Source organism: Lonchura striata, chromosome 3 (assembly GCF_046129695.1).
Source record: "Lonchura striata isolate bLonStr1 chromosome 3, bLonStr1.mat, whole genome shotgun sequence".
Taxonomy (NCBI): domain Eukaryota; kingdom Metazoa; phylum Chordata; class Aves; order Passeriformes; family Estrildidae; genus Lonchura; species Lonchura striata.
Window position 1 is genome coordinate 49662372 of NC_134605.1, and position 18803 is coordinate 49681174.

At 38.1% G+C, this 18803-nt stretch overlaps 1 protein-coding gene across 3 annotated transcripts in view; it reads right to left on the reverse strand.

Annotated features, from left to right (window-relative positions):
* Nucleotides 1-10874: 10874 nt before the first annotated feature.
* The window catches only part of UTRN (utrophin), a 305876-nt gene continuing 297947 nt past the window's right edge, over nucleotides 10875-18803 (reverse strand). For 2 of the 3 annotated variants that reach the window (XM_077782132.1, XM_077782131.1), the window contains 4 exons: nucleotides 17742-17850; nucleotides 16220-16306; nucleotides 13592-13614; nucleotides 10875-12927 (listed from right to left, as the gene is read on the reverse strand). In XM_077782132.1, coding sequence (XP_077638258.1) covers nucleotides 12919-12927; nucleotides 13592-13614; nucleotides 16220-16306; nucleotides 17742-17850 — 228 coding nt within the window. In that variant the 3' untranslated portion in view covers nucleotides 10875-12918. Of the gene's footprint in view, nucleotides 12928-13591; nucleotides 13615-15579; nucleotides 15624-16219; nucleotides 16307-17741; nucleotides 17851-18803 lie in introns of all 3 variants that reach the window. The other variant, XM_077782130.1, reaches the window with a different exon arrangement.

Here is an 18803-nt window from a genome sequence, read left to right on the forward strand (position 1 = left end):
CAGAGTCTGGAATGGGATTAAGAGGGATTCGGTGGCTGAAAGAGAAGTTTTGTCTCTGTGGCAGCGATTCTCCCCTTCACCTTCTAGAGAGAGAAGATAAGTACTGCCTGCTGCTATGGCCCTTATTTAAAGCATTCAAGTCAAAGCTGAAAAAAATCTTCTCTGACTGCAGTAAATTCATGTTGTTTGTCACTATGGCTGTTGGTACTTTGCAGTTTTAGATGCCAGCACTAATGATTTGTAAGGCTCAATAATGTACAAGAGGGCTCTGGTTTTGGTAGCTGCCTGATCTCTTACAGAATGAAGTTGCAAAAGTAGATGATAAACTGTTGGGGGATCCACAGATTTTCTGCTGCTGCAGGGCAAAAACTGATTCCTTTCAGGCTTTACTAGCAATAGAGATAGAATAAGTAGACTTACTTAGATCAAATCATGTTAGATTTATAGGTAGGAGTTGGGATTTGATAACAAATCCAGTGATTTAGGAAAATTGTATTTTTCTCAAAAACATCCAAACAGACCCAAATCAAAACACCTCTGGCTTGAAATAAAGAAGTGGTATGAACTATTCCTCTGAGTCTGATGTTCTTGAAACCAAAGCCACACTGAGAGCACTCATAGCTGTGAACTTTTAATGGTGTGAAAGCCAAGAGGCTATCTCTAATTTACAGTACTGGAGCAATCAGACCTGAGCCCTCTTAAAACTCCCATGATAGTCAAAAAGTGCTGGGTTTTGGCTCCTTTCAATTTTGAATGTGGATATTTGCAGTGCAGGTACTTCAGTGACAGCTCAGGTTGCACTGAAGTGCCTGGGGAGTAGCATTTTCAGTGGACTCTTTTGTGGTTTTGTTATCTTTATTTAAAAGAGCTGCAGCTCACTGGCAAATGTGGCAATGCCTGAGGCTTAACCTGATATTAATTTTCCCAAGAGCACAGCAGAAGTGCAATCTGAAGAGCCTTTTCTTATGGTTTTTTACTGAGTGGTCTTCAGGGGTTTGGCTTGTTTTTGGGCAACAAGGGAAAAGAGTAGGAGGAACTGAAGGGGTGCTTGTGACTTCAAATGGAATAATTTAATTTATAATACCTTTGGAAAGCAACAGCTCTGTGTGCATGGTGCTGTTATTTCCCCCTAAGTTTCAGTAGAATTCATTGTGAGCTGCATCTTGGTTGTAAGCTGGAGGAAGGATGCTAAGACAGGGCCCAGCTGAGCCTTTGCAAAGAAAGATTTTATGCTGAAGATTTGTCTGATGCTATGGTGCCCAGGTGAGTAGGAGACCCTCAAACTATTCAGTTTTGTCCAGCTGAGCTGGGCATTGCACATGGCTGCTACTTCCCCAGGCTTTGGTCTGATATGCCTTGAGATGCTTCCCTCCCTCCTAGGAGGGAGGTGCTGGACTGAAAAGTAATCTTGGTTTCATTCTACATTTGTGCATTGTATGCCTATCAATTTGGTACTGAAAGAGAAAACTGACAGTGTAGAGGTTGGAGTATGAATTGAAGCTTTTATTCAGATTTTATACTTTCATTATTTTGTGTATAGAGACTTTCTCAAAAACTGAAAGTGTTTTAGGGTTTGTTTGTTTGGGTTTTTTTTTTTTTTGTTTTTTTTTTTTTGTACTGGAATGGGATCCCTCTTATGTAGTCCTGAATAATTTCCAGAGGAGTGACTGTGTCCAGGAGCTCTGGCTGCACCTGGAATGGCTGAGGGAGAGGTGGCTGGAAGAGTGTGACTCACTGTCACTAGTGGTGAAATAGGTGCATGTGACATAGTGAGCCATCAGCTGAGTGGCTGTGCAGCTCTTGAGTACAAAGGAAAAATAAATCTGAATTAAGATCTCCATGCCAAATACAAATGGGTATATGAAAATTATGTCAGCAATTTTGTAACTTTGGCAACTGGCACTCTTGGATATTGCCTCCTTCACAACATACACTGATGTTCAGGATCTGCTCTAGTGAACAGGAAGGCAAAAACACTTTCCATGAGTAAAGAGAAAGAAAGACGAGCTGAAAAGCTGTTGTTTCCTGCTCTATGAAGTCAGGAAGGTAAGGTGAAGGAGATTTCTTAGCAAGCTGGTGCAGTAATTAAATAGCTGCAGAAAGGGCTTCCTGCGCCTTTCTAGGAAGCACTTCATTCACCAATGTGATTTTTTTTATACTTTGCTACTTTTTAACTGTGTACAAATATTTATTTCTAGTATAGTCTTCCAATATAAATAAAAAGTCTTTTAATCTTAAGACACTTTCACAGACTCATGGACTGGTTGAGACCCGGAGATCATCTTATCCAACAACCCCTCCCCTTGGTGTTCCTTGGTGGTACGCAGTTAGGAAAGCCACCGTGGATGGCAACCTGAACGTCTGAGTCAGTTTATATATGTGAGGCACACAAACTAGGGAACAGTTAACTTATTAAAGGACTAGTAAAGAGAGCTTTAAATCAATGCAGACAAGAAGTGATTGTTTAGTGGATAGTAGTAGACTCTTGACTGAAGTGGGATTAATTTTTTCCTATGGAATGTCAGAACTCTTCATACTATGCATTTGGTTTAGTTTTTGTTTTTTGAATGAAGTGACTTCTCCCAGAAGTTGTTTCTATTAGAAAAGAATGCCTGATGGTTGTTGATGTTTAGAATGATGATTGTTTTGTCATTTAAATGTAGTATATATTTCTATATTTTAATGGCATGAGTTAATGAAAATGGGCTGTAGGCAAATAGCTGCTAGAAAATTTTGCTAAATTTAGCAAGGTCTTAAATTATTATTATTTATTTCTTTAAGTTGCTTGTTTAAGCCTTTACCTAGTTGCTCTCTGTATGATTAAGTGCCTACCCATTAAGTATCCTGTAAATGCTTTGACGTAGATTGCTAACCCTGGACAGCAGGGTCCATTGTCATTGTAATAAGAATAAAAAATCTCTCAAAAAAATAGAGGCCATAATTACTGTCAAACATCCATCTGTAGTTGCAGCATAAGAAAAAACTGGTAATATAATGCTTCTGAGATTAATTCCTTAAAGAAATCTTTTAAGTGCCACCAGTTTTGGAGAGAGCACTAGGAGTATGAATGCACTACCAATGAGAAGGAGATTGTTAACAGGTATAAACACCCACTGGGCTTTTACAAAAGATAGGGCAAGGTGTGTAAAAAGCTGAGGGCTAAAGCACACCACAAGCAGGATTAGTATTGCATTCTTTAGGCTTTTCTTGGGTTCAGCCTTTTATTCTCTGCCACAAACATGTCTATACTGTGATATGAACCCTGAATTCTAGATGTTGTCTGCCTTCTGGCAAAGGTAGAGTGTTTGAGAATCACAGTTTTAAAGTCTGGGCCCTACACTGCTGATTATTTAATCTTGTCAGAATAGCTCTTGGTGTGGGCTTTTTGTATGTTTGGTTTTTTTTTTTTTGTTTTTTTTTTTTTTTTTTTTAATATTCTTTCCATACAAAGGGTTAAAGTTAAGAAATCCAATACCAAATAAATTTACCATTAGGAAGTCCAGTACCCTTACGGAAACCTGCAGCCACAGATGGCAAGTTCTTAGTGCCTAAGTAGCCAGGACCCACAGCTAGAATGTAGGTTTGCTTTTAGAGTCTTGCAGAAAGAACACCTCTGAGAAGTCTAATGTCCCTCTAATGCCATATTAGTGCCATTGATTTACCTTAAATTCAACTTGATTTTTAAATTTTTTCTTGGACATCCTATATTTTTCCTTGTCTGTTGACAACAAAGTCAAATTTCTGGCTTAGAATGTATTTAATTACTCACTGCCAATCTAGTTTCTTGAAATTTGGCTTTTGCTGACACCTTTGCAGATATATTCGCTTTAAATCTGTTTAAGCCTATTGCAAATGTCACAGGGAGACAGTGGGTTGGCAAATCTATTCCTTGGCTCTGACTAAAGGTATGTGCAGTATAATATAGTGCTGGTGAAATACCAGAGGAAAGGAGGAGGAGTCATTCCAGAGCACACACTTGGACTGGCACAGAGTGAGTGTGTTGTGCACTTTGTGCACTGCAGAAGAGATGAAGTGGAAGGAGCTGCCCATCTACTCCCAAAACATTTTTTAGGGCTTCTTGAGGGAGAAGGATAGCAGTAAGGAAACATCTAGAAAAATTCAGTATTTCAGTGCACATTGAAATTTCTTGCTGTAATTCTAAAATGAGTACTTTACCAGCAATACTAACATGTATATTAAATTTGCCTTCACCCTGCAAAATCAAGGTGTTTGGGGAACTGAAGGGGCAATTAATTCTATGATAGACCCTGTGCTTGTATGTATGGTTTGTGGTAACACAGAAATGTTTTTTACAAGTCTGTGCTCACAGAGACATAAGTACTGATTGTATTGACTTTTCTGTATTTATGTTGCAGTAACTCAGGGATAAATTTTTAATGCAGATTCAGTTCCTATATGGCACTCTAAATACTAAGCTGAAGGCTAAACATAAATGTTTGCAATCTTCAATCAAGAAACTTCAGTGGTGATGTGGGAATAGGTAATTGGCCAAATTATTTACTGACTTTGATATGAATGCTTATTCGGTGCTTGCTTCCCTGGAGCTAAAGCAGGAGATAATAGCCCCAGCTTTCAGTCTCTGTTCTTTCTTGAGCTCTAAGATAAGAGCACATTTTTAAGGTGATTATTACTTAATTACCACCATTATGCTTCTAATGCCCACCAGATAAACACAGCTTTCCCTTTTGAGTGTTGCTGAACTAGAATATTAAGTGGCCCCAGGTTGGGGATGGGGAGCCTAAACTGGGATATCCCCATTCTTACCTTGCTCCTTGGTGGGGAGGACAAGGAGTGCCTGATGGGGTGGGAGCCTCCAGGGGCCAGCAGTGCTTCTCCTGAGAGGGGAGAGTGCCCTTGATGGGGAGAAATGAGCCCTAGGGAGATGCCAAGGCAGATGGTGTGGGAGCCAGCTGTGATTTCTTTTTCGTTGCATTTTATTTTATTATTCATAAATGTTCATTAAACTTTCACTGGTATAATACTGTCCTTTTATACACTGTGTCCAGTGTGTGCATATAGAAAAGTATAATATACTATATTTGTGTATATATACATATAACTGAAATAATGCCATGTTATCTTCAGTGTTGCTACTTGAGGCACTTCCTATTGGAAGGGCAGTCCTTAGGACTGATCTTTTTGCATCTGCCTCATTATAGGATTAATATTTTTGATTTTTGTCTTGTCATTTCTGCCAGTCTAGGAAGGAAGGTAGAGAGGTGTAGAATATCTTGGTTTTAATCACATAATATAATTTTCTTGCTAGGTACATTTTGTTTGAGAGGGGCATAATATCACTACTAGAGACTAGAGGAAAAAACCCTCTTTTTCTTAAGCACCTATTTATATCAGCTAGCAAAGCAAAAACAGATTAAGAGAAAATACTATCATTAACTAAACTGCCATATTTTATCCAATCTCTGTGGAAACAGATGTGCTATAAACTTCTCTTTCATTTGAAACTGGGTTAAAAGCTAATAAATAAATGCAGTGACTGCAGACAAGGCTGACAGGTTTAAGATTCTTTATGTACAGTGATGTTTTTTCCTGCTCATCAAGTTGTTATTTTAAGTCAAACTTTCCAAGAAGCTCTCAGTGGGAGCCTTGTTTTGGGCAGAGAAATGGAAAGTCTACTGGTTTTGTCCACTCAGTAGTAATTTCTAAAGTACAGGAGATGTCATAAATAATAAAGTGAGCAACAACATTGACAAGCTTATATAATTTTTAATTAAAACACTAGGTGTGGTTTGTTTTTTTGGCTTTTTAATGCTCTAAGGTTGACTGTCTCTGGACATGTGAAGGAAAGAAGTCACTCAAACCCACATATTAGTCAATGCCTGGGAAAGCAAGGCATTCTTCTGCAAGAGCAACTAAATGAAAGTGGCATGTTAGGACATATTTATCTCCTAATCCCATTTTTCTAAATAGCATTACAAGTACTGTGATTTGCAGGAAAGGAGAACCAAACTGCCTGCAGTAACAAGAATGTGAATAGCTATCAGAAGAATTTCTTTGCCAAATGCTACCAAGCTCTGAGTTAAGTGAGTAAACCAGGAAGTCTGCGGCCTCATCTATCACCTACTACCTTCTCCATGGATGGTTGTGTGTTATCCCAAGGCAGAGTACTCTGGCAGCAAAGGGAGGGCATCCCAATAAAACTAATCTGCACATCAAAAGGAGTGACTATTCCCTTTTATCTGGGGACACCAGGGCTGGGGTGCTGACTCCAGCTTTGGGCGCACAGTTCAGCCCCTTGCCACCAAACACGTAGCACTATCTGCACTTTCAGAAATCAGATGAGTTTGAAAGTCAAAATAATTCTCTACTGCTACAGCTATCACTAATTTTCCTGTCACAGCAAGCAAACAGACATTTTAGGGAAGGAGAAATTCCAAGTCTAGGCAGCAGACTGACAAATGCTGTGGTATATCTTTCTTTGTGTATAAAGTCTGGCTCACATTTCATATTAAACTCAACTGTTATTCTGATAGCTTGCTGTCATTTCACTGGTTTTAGTTTTCAGCCTGCAAGCATCATCTTTGCAGGAACTGGGTTCTAGGGGATGAAATAACATTGTTATTCTGCTCATGTTTCAGCCACTTGGGTTTTCTATTTGTTCGTGTCTGTATTTCATAGAAAATTGATAAGTGCTGTAATTATAGTCTTTTGAAAGCAAGTAGGTCAGAGCTACACTTTCCATTCCACAGAGGCTGCTGGCACTGGAGAGACAGAAATACAGCTGGGTGTTTTCACTTGTCTGGGTGTTGGTGCCATTCATTAGACTTCTCACAACTGCTCACAAAAATACTTTCAGAGGTACTAAACAAAATCAACCAAAGCATCTGTGTTTAAAAGGTCCTCTAGTCACGTATTGCAATTCTCTGGCAAAAGACTTTTTTGGGACATCATGCAAGAATTATACTAACTCTTGAGGGAATATTTCTTAGAGTAGACTGGTGACAAGTTTTTCAGGTAAATGACTGAGAATCTGGTGAGAGGAGAGATCTTGCTGGACCTCCTATTCACAAAGGAAGAATGGGCAAGGGATGTGAAGGTTAAGGGTTGCTGTAGCTACAGTGACCATGAAGTAACAGTGCTCAGGATTTCAATGGGATTAAAGCAAAAAAGCAGGATCGCATCCCAGGCCTCAGGAGAGCAGGCTTCAGCCTGTCTGGGGATAAAGAAAAGCACAGACATACTGCCCAGTTCTGCAGGGATAGGGTTAGGAAAGCCAAGGCCTGATATGGGATACAAAAGGCACAAAGAATGACTTTGATAGCAGCAGAAAAAAGCAGGCTGAGGAAAACATGAGCCTGCTGGTGAAGAGGCTCTGGTGACAAAAGGGCACAGGAATACCTAAGGTCCTGAATCCCATTTTCACCTCAGTCTTCAGTAGTAAGACTGTCCAGAAGTCTGAAGCAAGGGAAATGTCTCTTCAGTGGAGAAGAATCAGGTTAGGGAACACTTAAGCAAACTGGATGTACCGAACAAACTGCCCATGGGATGTTGGGACACACGCAGGAGCACTGTGAAAAGTGACTGATATTGTTGCAAGACTGTTTTTAATTACCTTTGGAAGGCCATGGGGAACAGAGGAAGATCCTGAGGATTGGAAGAAGGTAAGTGGCACGTTCTTAAAGAATGAGCATTCTTTACTCCTGTTTGCATTTAAATCAGTGATGTGAATTGTCAGTGGCAGTTACTATTGTATCTTCTGTCTGATTGCTTATTTATTAATGTACACTTCATTTGTGGGTTAGGTGCGTGATCTCTCCTGTCCTTTTCTCAGCTCATAAGCTTTTCTTATATTTTCTCTCCCAGGTCCAGCTGAGGAAGGGAGTGATAGAGAGGCTTTGGTGAGCACCAGGCATCCAGTCAGGGTCAACCCACCTCAGTCAGAAAACCAGACATTTTCAGAGTTTATCTGACTGCATAAAGATAGTGACTAATAAAAGCATGAATAGTTAATAGTAAATAGAGATTCACAGATGACACAGGAGAGGACAGATAGCAAAGCATAGATGCTCAAGTGATGTGTGAGGTTTTTTAATTTTCTTCTCCTGTCCAATATACTCAAGACTAGCACAGCAAGTAATTCTGTGCAGCTCTCCTGGATTCTCACATTTAATCAGCAGGTTTAAATTTAATTGATACCTTTGTGTTGGCTGCACAAGTTGCTGCACTGCTGAGAGGCTTGGGAAAATGAGCTGAGCCAGCCCACTCCTGGTGTCTCAGAGGTGTTTAGAAAAGCAGCTGATGAAAACACTACCTACTCCTTCTAAAGGTGGCTGCTGCTCTCACATGCAGCTTTTCTTTCTTATGTATAAATTTAAGTTGTAAGGACTGAAATTTTTGCTGGCACATCATGAAAATGGTATTAAAGACAGAAGATAACATTCCCAAAGCTATGTGAGCCAAGAATGATTTCACCTTTTCCAGCCTCAAGAACACTGAGAAACAAAGTAACTGATGACTACTGACAGCTTTTTTGCTTCTAAGATGTAAGAGATCTCTTCCTGCTCAAATATTCTTTCCCCCCCTAAAAGTGGTTTGTTTTTTTTTTTTTTTTCATACTCCACTGTTATTAATTTACACCTTGCCAGGATTTGTAAGACGGATTTTATTGCTGTTGTTGTGGGAACAGAATTCTCAGCCATATGGCATGACATCTTCATTTCTGTGTGACAGGAGACAGGATTCATTTTACAGTTTTGCAGTGCTCCAAAAAAAAGCCTTCTTGAAGGATTTTCTTAGGGAAACTCTATGTTAAAGTAGAGAACAAAAAAAAATATATATCTAATGAATAAATTCTTTCCCAAGAGGTAATTTGTACTGGAAATGCTTAAAAGAATATTTTAGTATACTGCGCACATCCAAAACTTGCCTATTATAATAATACAGTTTTAATTTGGCTAAACTAAGGTTTGTTTGGTTTTTAGATTTTGCCACTTCATGGGCTGTTTGGGATTAGTTCTTGGTTGGTTGTGTTGTTGTTTTTTTTCCCAACTGTAGAAATAACAGAAGAGAGGACAGAACCCCCAACCAGGGGGTGACACAAATTGTCATGTGCGTGCTGATGGTCTGTGTCCAGTATTTCTGACCTAGCAGGGCTGGTGTCTCATAATCTATCTTGGTTTTTAACATGTGAAGAGCCTTATCTTGGTCTAAAAAGAAATAATACCACCCATACAAAGATGATTGTTTCACTGTGGAAGTTCCTCTGAAGATGAAGCCCCAATAGCAGAAGGACTTCTACCCTCTGATTCTAATTAGGTGCATCAATCTTACATCTTCTCTGAGAAAATGAACTGACATGTTAATAATACAGCTTAAGGGTGTTTTCTAATGAGAATTTAAACTGCTATCAACCAATACCATCCATTCTGGCTGTGCAGGAGGGTGTCCCTCCTGATGTTGCATAGATGTGTATTTTGGATTCAGACATAATCCTTCTCATGAAAAGTATCAGGTTGGCTTTATTGGGCCTGACAAAATAACAGCACAAGAGGCTGGTTAGTGCTTAAAGCTAAAGGCTGGGTGGAGAAGAGAGGGGAGTGCTCACCATTGCATTGTGCATGGAGGACCAGAGATGGCCATACACTGTCCCCAGCATCCTTGAGAAAATCCCTGTGGCTGGTGAGAAATGAGTGTCATTCTGTTCCACATGCCAAGGGCCAGTACCTTTGTGGCACAGCACTGAAGGAAGACTTTTTAAGCTGAGTACCTTCCTTACAGGTGGCAGTATCACAGACCTCTGGCACCTGCTACCTTGGCAGTAGAGGTACAGAGGGTGCAACTTGTAGATAGGAGCACTTTCATAAATTATCCCCAAAGTCAGGCCCTGGTACTGATCCATTTGTCTCTCTTATGCTGCCTCTTACTCTACAAACATATAAGTAAAATGTTTATTTTTTTTAAATGACAGGTTGTCTGGTTTAATACACACTTTAATCTAGTAGTCTCTTCATCTTAAGACACATTTATTGTTCTAAATGCAGAACTTAATTTGACTTGATCTATTATTATTTTTGTAGTTAAATTCCTTGCTAACTGCTGAATGACTTAAATGGTATTTTCCTACAACTTACTTGTTAACCATCCTTTCACAAACTGAGGGAAAAGGTCACTACATTGACACTTATGTTTGACATTTGTTAGAGTCAAAAAAAAAATCCAAACAAAACCCAACAACTAAACATGAAACCAGTGCCAACTGTTATGATAAGGAAACAAAATTGTTAGGGCTTTGGACTTTTTTCTCCTGTAAGTATAGCAATTCTAACACAGTCATTAATACAACTTGCATGAGTGCAAATACCTGAAAGCAACACAAAGTAGAAAATATACTTTCTGACTGAATACCTAATGCTGTGAATCAGCTGAGCATGTTGACTGAAAGTCACCAAAAAACCTCAAGACTAATATACAGTTCTCCTATTTGACACGGCTTCAGGCATTATTGCTGTTCTGTAATACATATACAGAAGATTTAAAATTAAAAAAAAAAAAAACAGTCTGCTTCTCAGCTATCAGATTTACTATCTCATGAAGCTGAGAAAGATTACAGACTAAAATCACTCAAGATGGAAAGCTAGAGAAAATATGCCAGATTTATGAAGGAAAAAAACCTACTGCTTAATCTCATTTATATAAACTCAAAACACATAGAGAAAAAGCTAGGACACAGAAACAGCTTGGTCATGTTAATCTTCAGAATGAAATTTTCAGCATTTAGCAATGAGATGTGACATCCTTGAAGCCCACAAAATTTGGAAGAACTCCATATTTTTTCTCTTGTTACTGTAATATATTCCTTTTATTTATCATTATCTCAGAGGAAGAATGTTACAATGTAGTGTTTGAAGCAGCATTTACTTGCCAGCAGAGGACAAAGGATGCATACAAACACAAGCAGAAAAACAACTTTATACATAACCTCATATTCAGAACAAAAATAAAACTCAACAAATTCACTACTGATTTGTTTTTATACTTAATTTTGGGAGTATTTTAAAAGATTCTTTTCCTAGATAATTATGTAGCTTGATAAAAGCCAAGTACTTTGCAGAGAACAGAATGTAAAGCTATTTCCAATACTACTTATGAAGATAGGTCTGAGGTAGAAAGGTGGTAATGGTTTTCCTCTTCTGTAAAATGTGGGCTTACATTTTAACAGGAGGCAGCATCTTCTCACCTTGATAGCTTTGCTCCACTTGCTCAAGACTAATACTTGGTTAGCATCTGAAAAACTCTGTAGAAATGCCAAGTCCTACATCACCTTTGAGAGGTAAGCACTATCATCCCTATTTTACAGATGGGAAAACAGAGGCAGAGTGGTTAAATAACTTGCCAAAGGGTTCAGAAAGAACTGGCACTGGTGCCAACAGTAGAAGGTGGTCAACACTGTGCCTGGATCACTCCTTGAGCAGCAGCAGTTCAGGAGTAAATACTGTGGGTGCAGGACAGTCTGGCTGGCAAAACTTCACAAAGCCACTAGAAATTCCTGACTGCTCTTTTTATGTTCCCTAGCATTTTTCTAGTAGCAGTAGAGAATTTTACACCTCTTTCAATACCATTTTAAGATAAGGGTTTTTTTCCTTCAATAATAATTCAGAATAACACAGCTTTGTTTCTCTTTACTATACGTGAAAGATATTGCATGCAATTTTACCAATTAAAGGTATGTCCTAGAATTAAAGCAAGTGTCCATGCAGCATTGTAAACTCTGTGAAGGCATTAAAATCTCTTATGATAATCTTTAAACTAAAGATCAGACGATCAGTGACATATTTTCTCATAATTATCCTTATCAAAAGTAATAAAATAAATAAATTATTTTAAAGATAAGGATGATCTGCAAGATTATAATGCCAAATGATAATATCTACGTGCACTGCAGTTCTGGAGAAAGTTCTGTTGCTAATAGTATTGGAAAGGGCTTTCTAATTGTCTCTTAATTTCTAAGAGGCAGACAAAAAAAAGGGATCTCACAGAAATGAGCTTCACTTCATAGACTGTAAATTCCAAACCTTGAAACAAGTTTGGCCCAGCAGGGAACAGCAAAGCTTTGTCTCTGAACAAAGCTGGGAAGGATTATACTAACTTAGCTCTTACTAAAACCAACTTAAGCTATCATCTAAGTCCTCTTTTAGTTATCTCCCAATTCAAAGTAAAGCTTAAAAAAATAATCCTCCGAATGGAGTGTTGTCTGGAAATAACAAAAAGGAAGTTAAAAATACCACTTAGGTATATGAAGATGCTAATTATGACTTGAAATGAGCATTTACCTTATTTAATTGAATTAAAATACTGTATCTTGCACCTAATGACAGTTGTTGTTAACCAGTAACAATAATGCAGATTATGGAAACTTCATATGCCAATGCTGAAAACAATGCAAGGATATTCTGAAATCTGTGTGGTCAGATGGTTAGCATACAAATAATCGGTACAGAATATTACATGTGTGAGAATGTAACTAAGGGTACTTTACAATGCAAAAGCAAAGAGGTGAAAGGAATGTATAAATGTAACGTTTTGCTCCAAACTCCTTATGCAGTTCTCTTTACGATTATCAAAAAGAACATATATAAAGCCCCCTGCCCCTTTTCCCCTGGCTGTATATTTATACAAATCAGTGACAAATATTCCACTGCTCGTTAATTTACAGTTGCATAGAAAGGGAAGAAGGAAAAAAAAAAAAAGATACTATAAAAACAACATCCTCGTCTTTGGGTATTCAGTGTTGTACTGTTTCAAGCGGAACACGCGGTCGGAGCGCGTGGCGTGTCCCGGGTCCCGTGCAGGTTGGTGATGAGGCGGAAGGCGCGGCCGGCAGATGTGGAGCAGGGCTGTACTGCACGCCTGGGAGCACTGGCTGACAGCCCGAGGAACCCCTCACATGGCCTGTCAAGCATGAGAAACAACATCAGTACCACGTGTGAGCACGCGCAGAAACTTCTGCCTGCTCTGGGCTCAGGACTGCAACGTCATCTTACAAAACCCCTCTATTTAAAAAAAATTTCATGTGTTGGCCTGAGACTCAGCAAATAACTGAGGCAAATAGTTAAAAGAAATCTAAGCTGACAATACTGCAGTGTTTAAAGTCCTTGTTGCAGTGGTCGCCTGTTCAGTGCAGGTTAATGTAATGCCTAAGGTGTTAGCTGTGTGGCTCCTGATCCTTGTGCACTGGTGTCCATAGCTCCTGAAAGTGGAACTGTGGGCACTAGGGCACAAGGACATATGGACATCTTTGCAAGAACCAGCTTTGATCTTGCAAGCTGATGATGGCTTAAAATTAATTGGCTCAAATAAATGCAAGCTGGATCCATCTGGATAGCAACACAGACCTGCAGAACCATCATACCTGTGGCAGTGCCTGACATAGAAATTTTCTATTACCTATGATATTCTGGAATCTGGCCTTCCTGTTGTATCAGTCTAGCTCCCAAATAGATCCCTAGAGAAAAATGTAGACAAAAACCTCCCCAGCCCCTTTGCTCTAACAGAACTTTTCACTTGCTTTACTTTGTTTACAGTGCCTATGCAAGTATGTCAATATGTCTCATACCTGTGGTCTGCCAGTGAAACTTGCTGCAAATAGAAAAAAAAAAAGTTATAAATTTACATACTTCTGCATCTTGACAGTTTAAAAACAAAGTTATTATCAGGAAAACACATACTACAGAAGAAAAAAAAAGACTTTAAAAGACTATACATTTAACTAGAAATGTGTTGTAATGATTTAATTATTCATAAACTTACTTTTAACAAATGTATAGCATTATGATTATATAGTTAATATGAATTGTTTCATTTTCACCATCTGTAACCATATCTAAACCACTGAGTGATGTATTACAGTATCATCTGTTTAAAATGCTCTGTTCTGAACATCAGATGCACAGACAAGACTTCTGCAGTGTTGTACATCTGCCTACTTCTGAGGACCAATTCCATACATAAGGAAGAAAAAAGGGGCATTACATCCCTGATTAGTGGATCTGAAGGACAAAAAAACCAACAAAACAACAAAATTCACCATTGTAAGTATTGCTGGCTTTACTATATGAATAATTGCTTCATAAAGGATATTTTATATAAATAGAAAGATGGACTTCAAGATGAATTATAACCTGAAACCCATGAAAACAAATAAGCAAGACTACCATCTCTGTCAAACAGTCAAAATGGGATAAAAATTATCTGCATAAGGCTCAGATGCTAGAATCTCCTTGATAGAGTCTGTGACCGTGGCAGAAAAGACAAGTAAAGATGAGGTTGTAAAGGAAGTTTTTCTTTACTTTCTGGTTTGGCTTTATTATTTTTTAATAATTGGATGTTGCACATGAAGGCAGTTTTGATAAAATTGAGCCTGGGTACAACAAAGAGTCTAAGGATGTAATTTTTTAAGGTTAGGAATACTGTGATGCCTAGAGAGTCTGTGGAATCTACATAATTTAAAGTCTTAAAGAATAAATTTGTCAATTGTCCACCCAGGAAGATAGATCCCTCTCAAATGGCAGCAGGAAAAGATGGTGGACTTGGATAGTCTGTCACAGTTTTCCCTGGAAAAATTCAGAGTCTAATGCACTTTTCTGGGAAGGCCAGACTAATAATCCTCATTCCAGGCTTCTAAAGCATTTAAGATATGAATCTGACAGTTAAAAAAAAATTACTCCCAAGTAAAAGACATAGAATGACTGAATGAGAGCAAATGTAAGTAGTACCTACTAACTGGGGCAAGGTGGTTTAGACTGACAATGGGGAAAAATCACATGAAATTTGGAACTATGCCTTCTTTTAAACATAAATGATCTGCTAGACAATATGAAGGATCCATGGTTTTCACTTGCAGTATTCTCCTGTCTCATTGAAGGTGTTTGTTCATGGAATCAGAGATTTTTTTTTTTTCTGTTTTTCAGCCCAGGAGAACAGCCATCATTACCAAGCTTGTCCTGACACAATGCAATTTGCTTTAAAGACATTTGGGCCAAATGACATGTATAATCACGTAGCAAGACAGTGAAACTTTCAAAACCAAGAACAAATGCTTGAGTTGCATTTTATACTGATTTGTATACATACACACCCTCAAAGTGTGCTGAGCAGCTCCACTAGCTGTTGACCTCAAATGAGATGCTCCTTAGAATCAACTCCTTAATTTGCAGAACAAGGGGATCTGAATTATTGAACTCATCAAGAATTAAAAAGGACAGCTAAAACAAGACATTTTTTGCTAGAACCTAATTTGCTTTTTCAAAGCACCCAAGGTGCATCTTCTGGGATGCAGCAATGTGTGTTCAAGAGATAAAAGGGGGATTTTAACAAGATTCACAGAGTTTACAAAATAGCATAGTCTTGATGCTTCCTGGGCGTAAACAGCCACTCTCTGACTTCTGCCTTTTAAAACTGATCATTATTATTACATTTCATTTGAAACTTTCAACAGTTTTGAGAATACATCAAAGTTTTCACTACTGTTTTTCTAAGGCAAAAGAGCTGAAATATATATATAGAGAGACATGTATATGTATAAATGTATTTTACAAAACCTACCATAATACATGAGACAGCTTCTCACTTTTGTAAGTGCAGTGACACTGGAAGGAGGATCAGTGGAAATGTATGTCAGCTGATACAGGACATGCATAAGAACAAGCTGGTTTTCCTTTTGATCTCTCTTTAATAGACACTGAATAAAATATCATCTTCCAATGCATTTAAGCAGGGAAAGGTGTTATATGCTGCATTCACAGATTTCCTCTGGTCTCTTTAATAACTAGTTCAGTAATTAGTCTAAGGACTAATTGTCTGACTTTTTCAAACTTTATTACATAAACTGCATTCAGAAATTCTGAATCTACATTCACTTAAGTTCTGCAAAAGGTTTTTATCAGCAGGTAGTGAGATTTTAGATGTCTCTCCCCATATTTGGGCACTGCTGAAAATTCCATATTGAGCTACAGGTTTTTCTTATAGTGAATTGCTTCCACTTAAAACAAGAACATTTATCTACCTTCACAAATAGTATCTATTGAGGAATTTTAAGGGACAGAATTATGTAGCTTGCATATCTACACACAAGAAATCTCCTCAGAGATATTCCTTTTTCCAGTCAATACCACAATAATGATTTTTTTTTTCAAAAGACCTTAAATTCAATATGATTCTCAGAGACATATTTTGTTAAACTTACAGCAGCAAGCTGGAAATGTGTTGTTGATTTGCTCCATAACATCTGTTAGATCTGTATTGGTATCATGAGGTGGAACTAACAAGTCATCTGCAGATAAAACAACCAAAAATCATTTTTGTAACAAGATGAGGAAAAAAAAAAAAAAAAAGACAACAACATTCTAAAAGGCATTCTTAGCCAATATTCCAGTTAATTACTCCTTTATATTTCAAAGGAAAACAGTACCTGAAACCTTTGTAATGTGCGGGAACTATCATCGATAATTGCCAGCCTTGGGAGAGGACATGAAAGTTACATTATTGATTTGCAGTCAAACTCATTTCTCTTTCATTAAAACTTAACCATTGCATCCAGGATTTAACTAGAAGTTGCCAGCAAGGAACAGTATATAAACATTTACAGTTAAAATGAATAAAATTACAATGTGAGGGAATTAAACTCAGTAGCTACTCTATTAAAATTCTGTTCCAATTGCAGATGATTTGTCATGTAACTTTCAGAGTGAATACACCACATTTTCTCTGAAAAAAATCCCAACATTTATCTTTTAGATGGTCTTTATTCAATATGTACCAGCCATTTCAGTAGTGCTAAAATCCCCCTTGCCAACTCTTTGAAAAATGTTGCTTAAAATTAGCCAAGAGAATGGTTAGGGAACATAACTGGCTGTGTTGTTGGCAGTTTTATTGGACAGCATCTTTCATACTGCATGAAATCAGACTCAAGTTCCATGTTTTTCCAGATAAAGTAAAAACATACGTTAATGCTGAATGAAAAATGTTCAGTATGCAAGAGAATATTTTTCCTGTTTTCTACAGAAACAAAGTAATATTTAATCTATAATACAAAGCTCAAACACAGAAACAGGAGGAACTTCTAGAAAAGATAATGTGAGGAAAATATTTTCTCTTTTCCCCTACTTTTGTCTATGCAATGGTCTGTAGTTATTTCTGCTAACTCACGGTGAAATTAATGAGTTCTGATACTGGAGAATTTAAAATCCCTTTATGTGCAGAGCCTGTACCCATAAATATTGAATTATTCCTAAAGATGTGAGCCTTTTGGGAGTGGGAACATCAAAATACCAGGATAAGCAGAGATTACACAAGAATTTTTAAAGCAGACAGCAAGTGTAGATTACATAATTTGGACATTGGTCTTGCATCTGACAGATCACTTGGGTCTGTGTGTGTACTTTAGGACAAACAGCTCACGGCCACTTCGGTCCAGTGAAGTCTGGTTCCCCTTTCAGCAAAGATGGATTTTCCCAGTAAATTCACTTAGTAAGAACAGCTGGAACCAAAGAGTCTATCGACAAAAGTCTGTAATTCAGAGTCACGTGGATTCTTAGGATACTGCAGCTCTTCACAAGTATGAGGAAGCAACACCTCCAGCTGCCCTGAGCAGAAGCACCGCAAAGATCCGCTCCTTTTGATTTACAAATCTGTCCAGAAGGTGCCAACAAACCTATCCAGTAGTCACCTCTGGCCTCATCAGTACATTATCTGATCAGAGCACTCACCTGTCTGATGGAACTGTGAGCTTGTGTCCTGCTCCAGCGGGAAGGCCAGGGCAGAGCTCTGGGGCGAAGCACAGGGGGAGGCGCCATTGACCCGGGAGTCTGACTCAGGCTATGGTAAAGACAAGAAGACACAAATCTCTGTTACTTGTAGCCACATAATTTAACTGTAAGCTTGTATACAGCCATGTTACTCCTTTCCTTTTTACATGATCTTTCTTGTTTTTTTCTCCAAACTATTGAAAGTTGTCTTAGATCTATACAACTGGTGAGGGGTTAAAAAAACAACCAATCCAAGAACTTGTTGAAAGAAAATTTAGACTAAGAACACCTTCTACAAGACTCCAGTTGATGGTCTTGTTAAAAACAATGTTCTGTTGCATCACAAAACCACAACATAATGTGCAACACACACACAGTATGCCAAGGTTCCCAGTCCAGCTCTGCAGAAAGACTACACAATGGGAACACTTGGATTATATTTATCTGCATAGGTATATACACACACAAACAGGACATTCAGCAAGGGGCCCATAAAAAGCTTTACAAGGATGACTAAGCATGCTTAGAAACAGGTGTTCAATCATGAACAGATTTGCAGAACTCCAGAATCAAATAAAGACAGATTCGAAACAACTTCATTAAATCTAAAAAGTGGTAGCCAGCCATCACTCCTACTGATGCTGCTTCTCAGCCTTGTGGAAGACACCAAACTTGCAGGATTTTGTACTACATGAACTCTTGAAAATTATGAGCAATAGCTTATATACTTTGAAAAGAAGCTTTTCTGACCTCTTAAATTCACTTGAAGAATCATGGAAATTGATATTACATTTAGCTGTAAACATGTGTGTATTTGAAGTTACATTTAAACATGGACAGAAAATAAGAAAAGGCCATAGCAGCTCAGGAATATTGGAAGGGACCTCATTTTCCCCTTCATTTCCTTCCTTTCTTATTTTAAAAATTCCTTCAGGAATAGTACTGTTAATAAAGTATTTGAGCTCCAGAAATGATTGTTCTGAAAAAAGCATAAAAAGTGAAATAATATTTACATCTGAGATA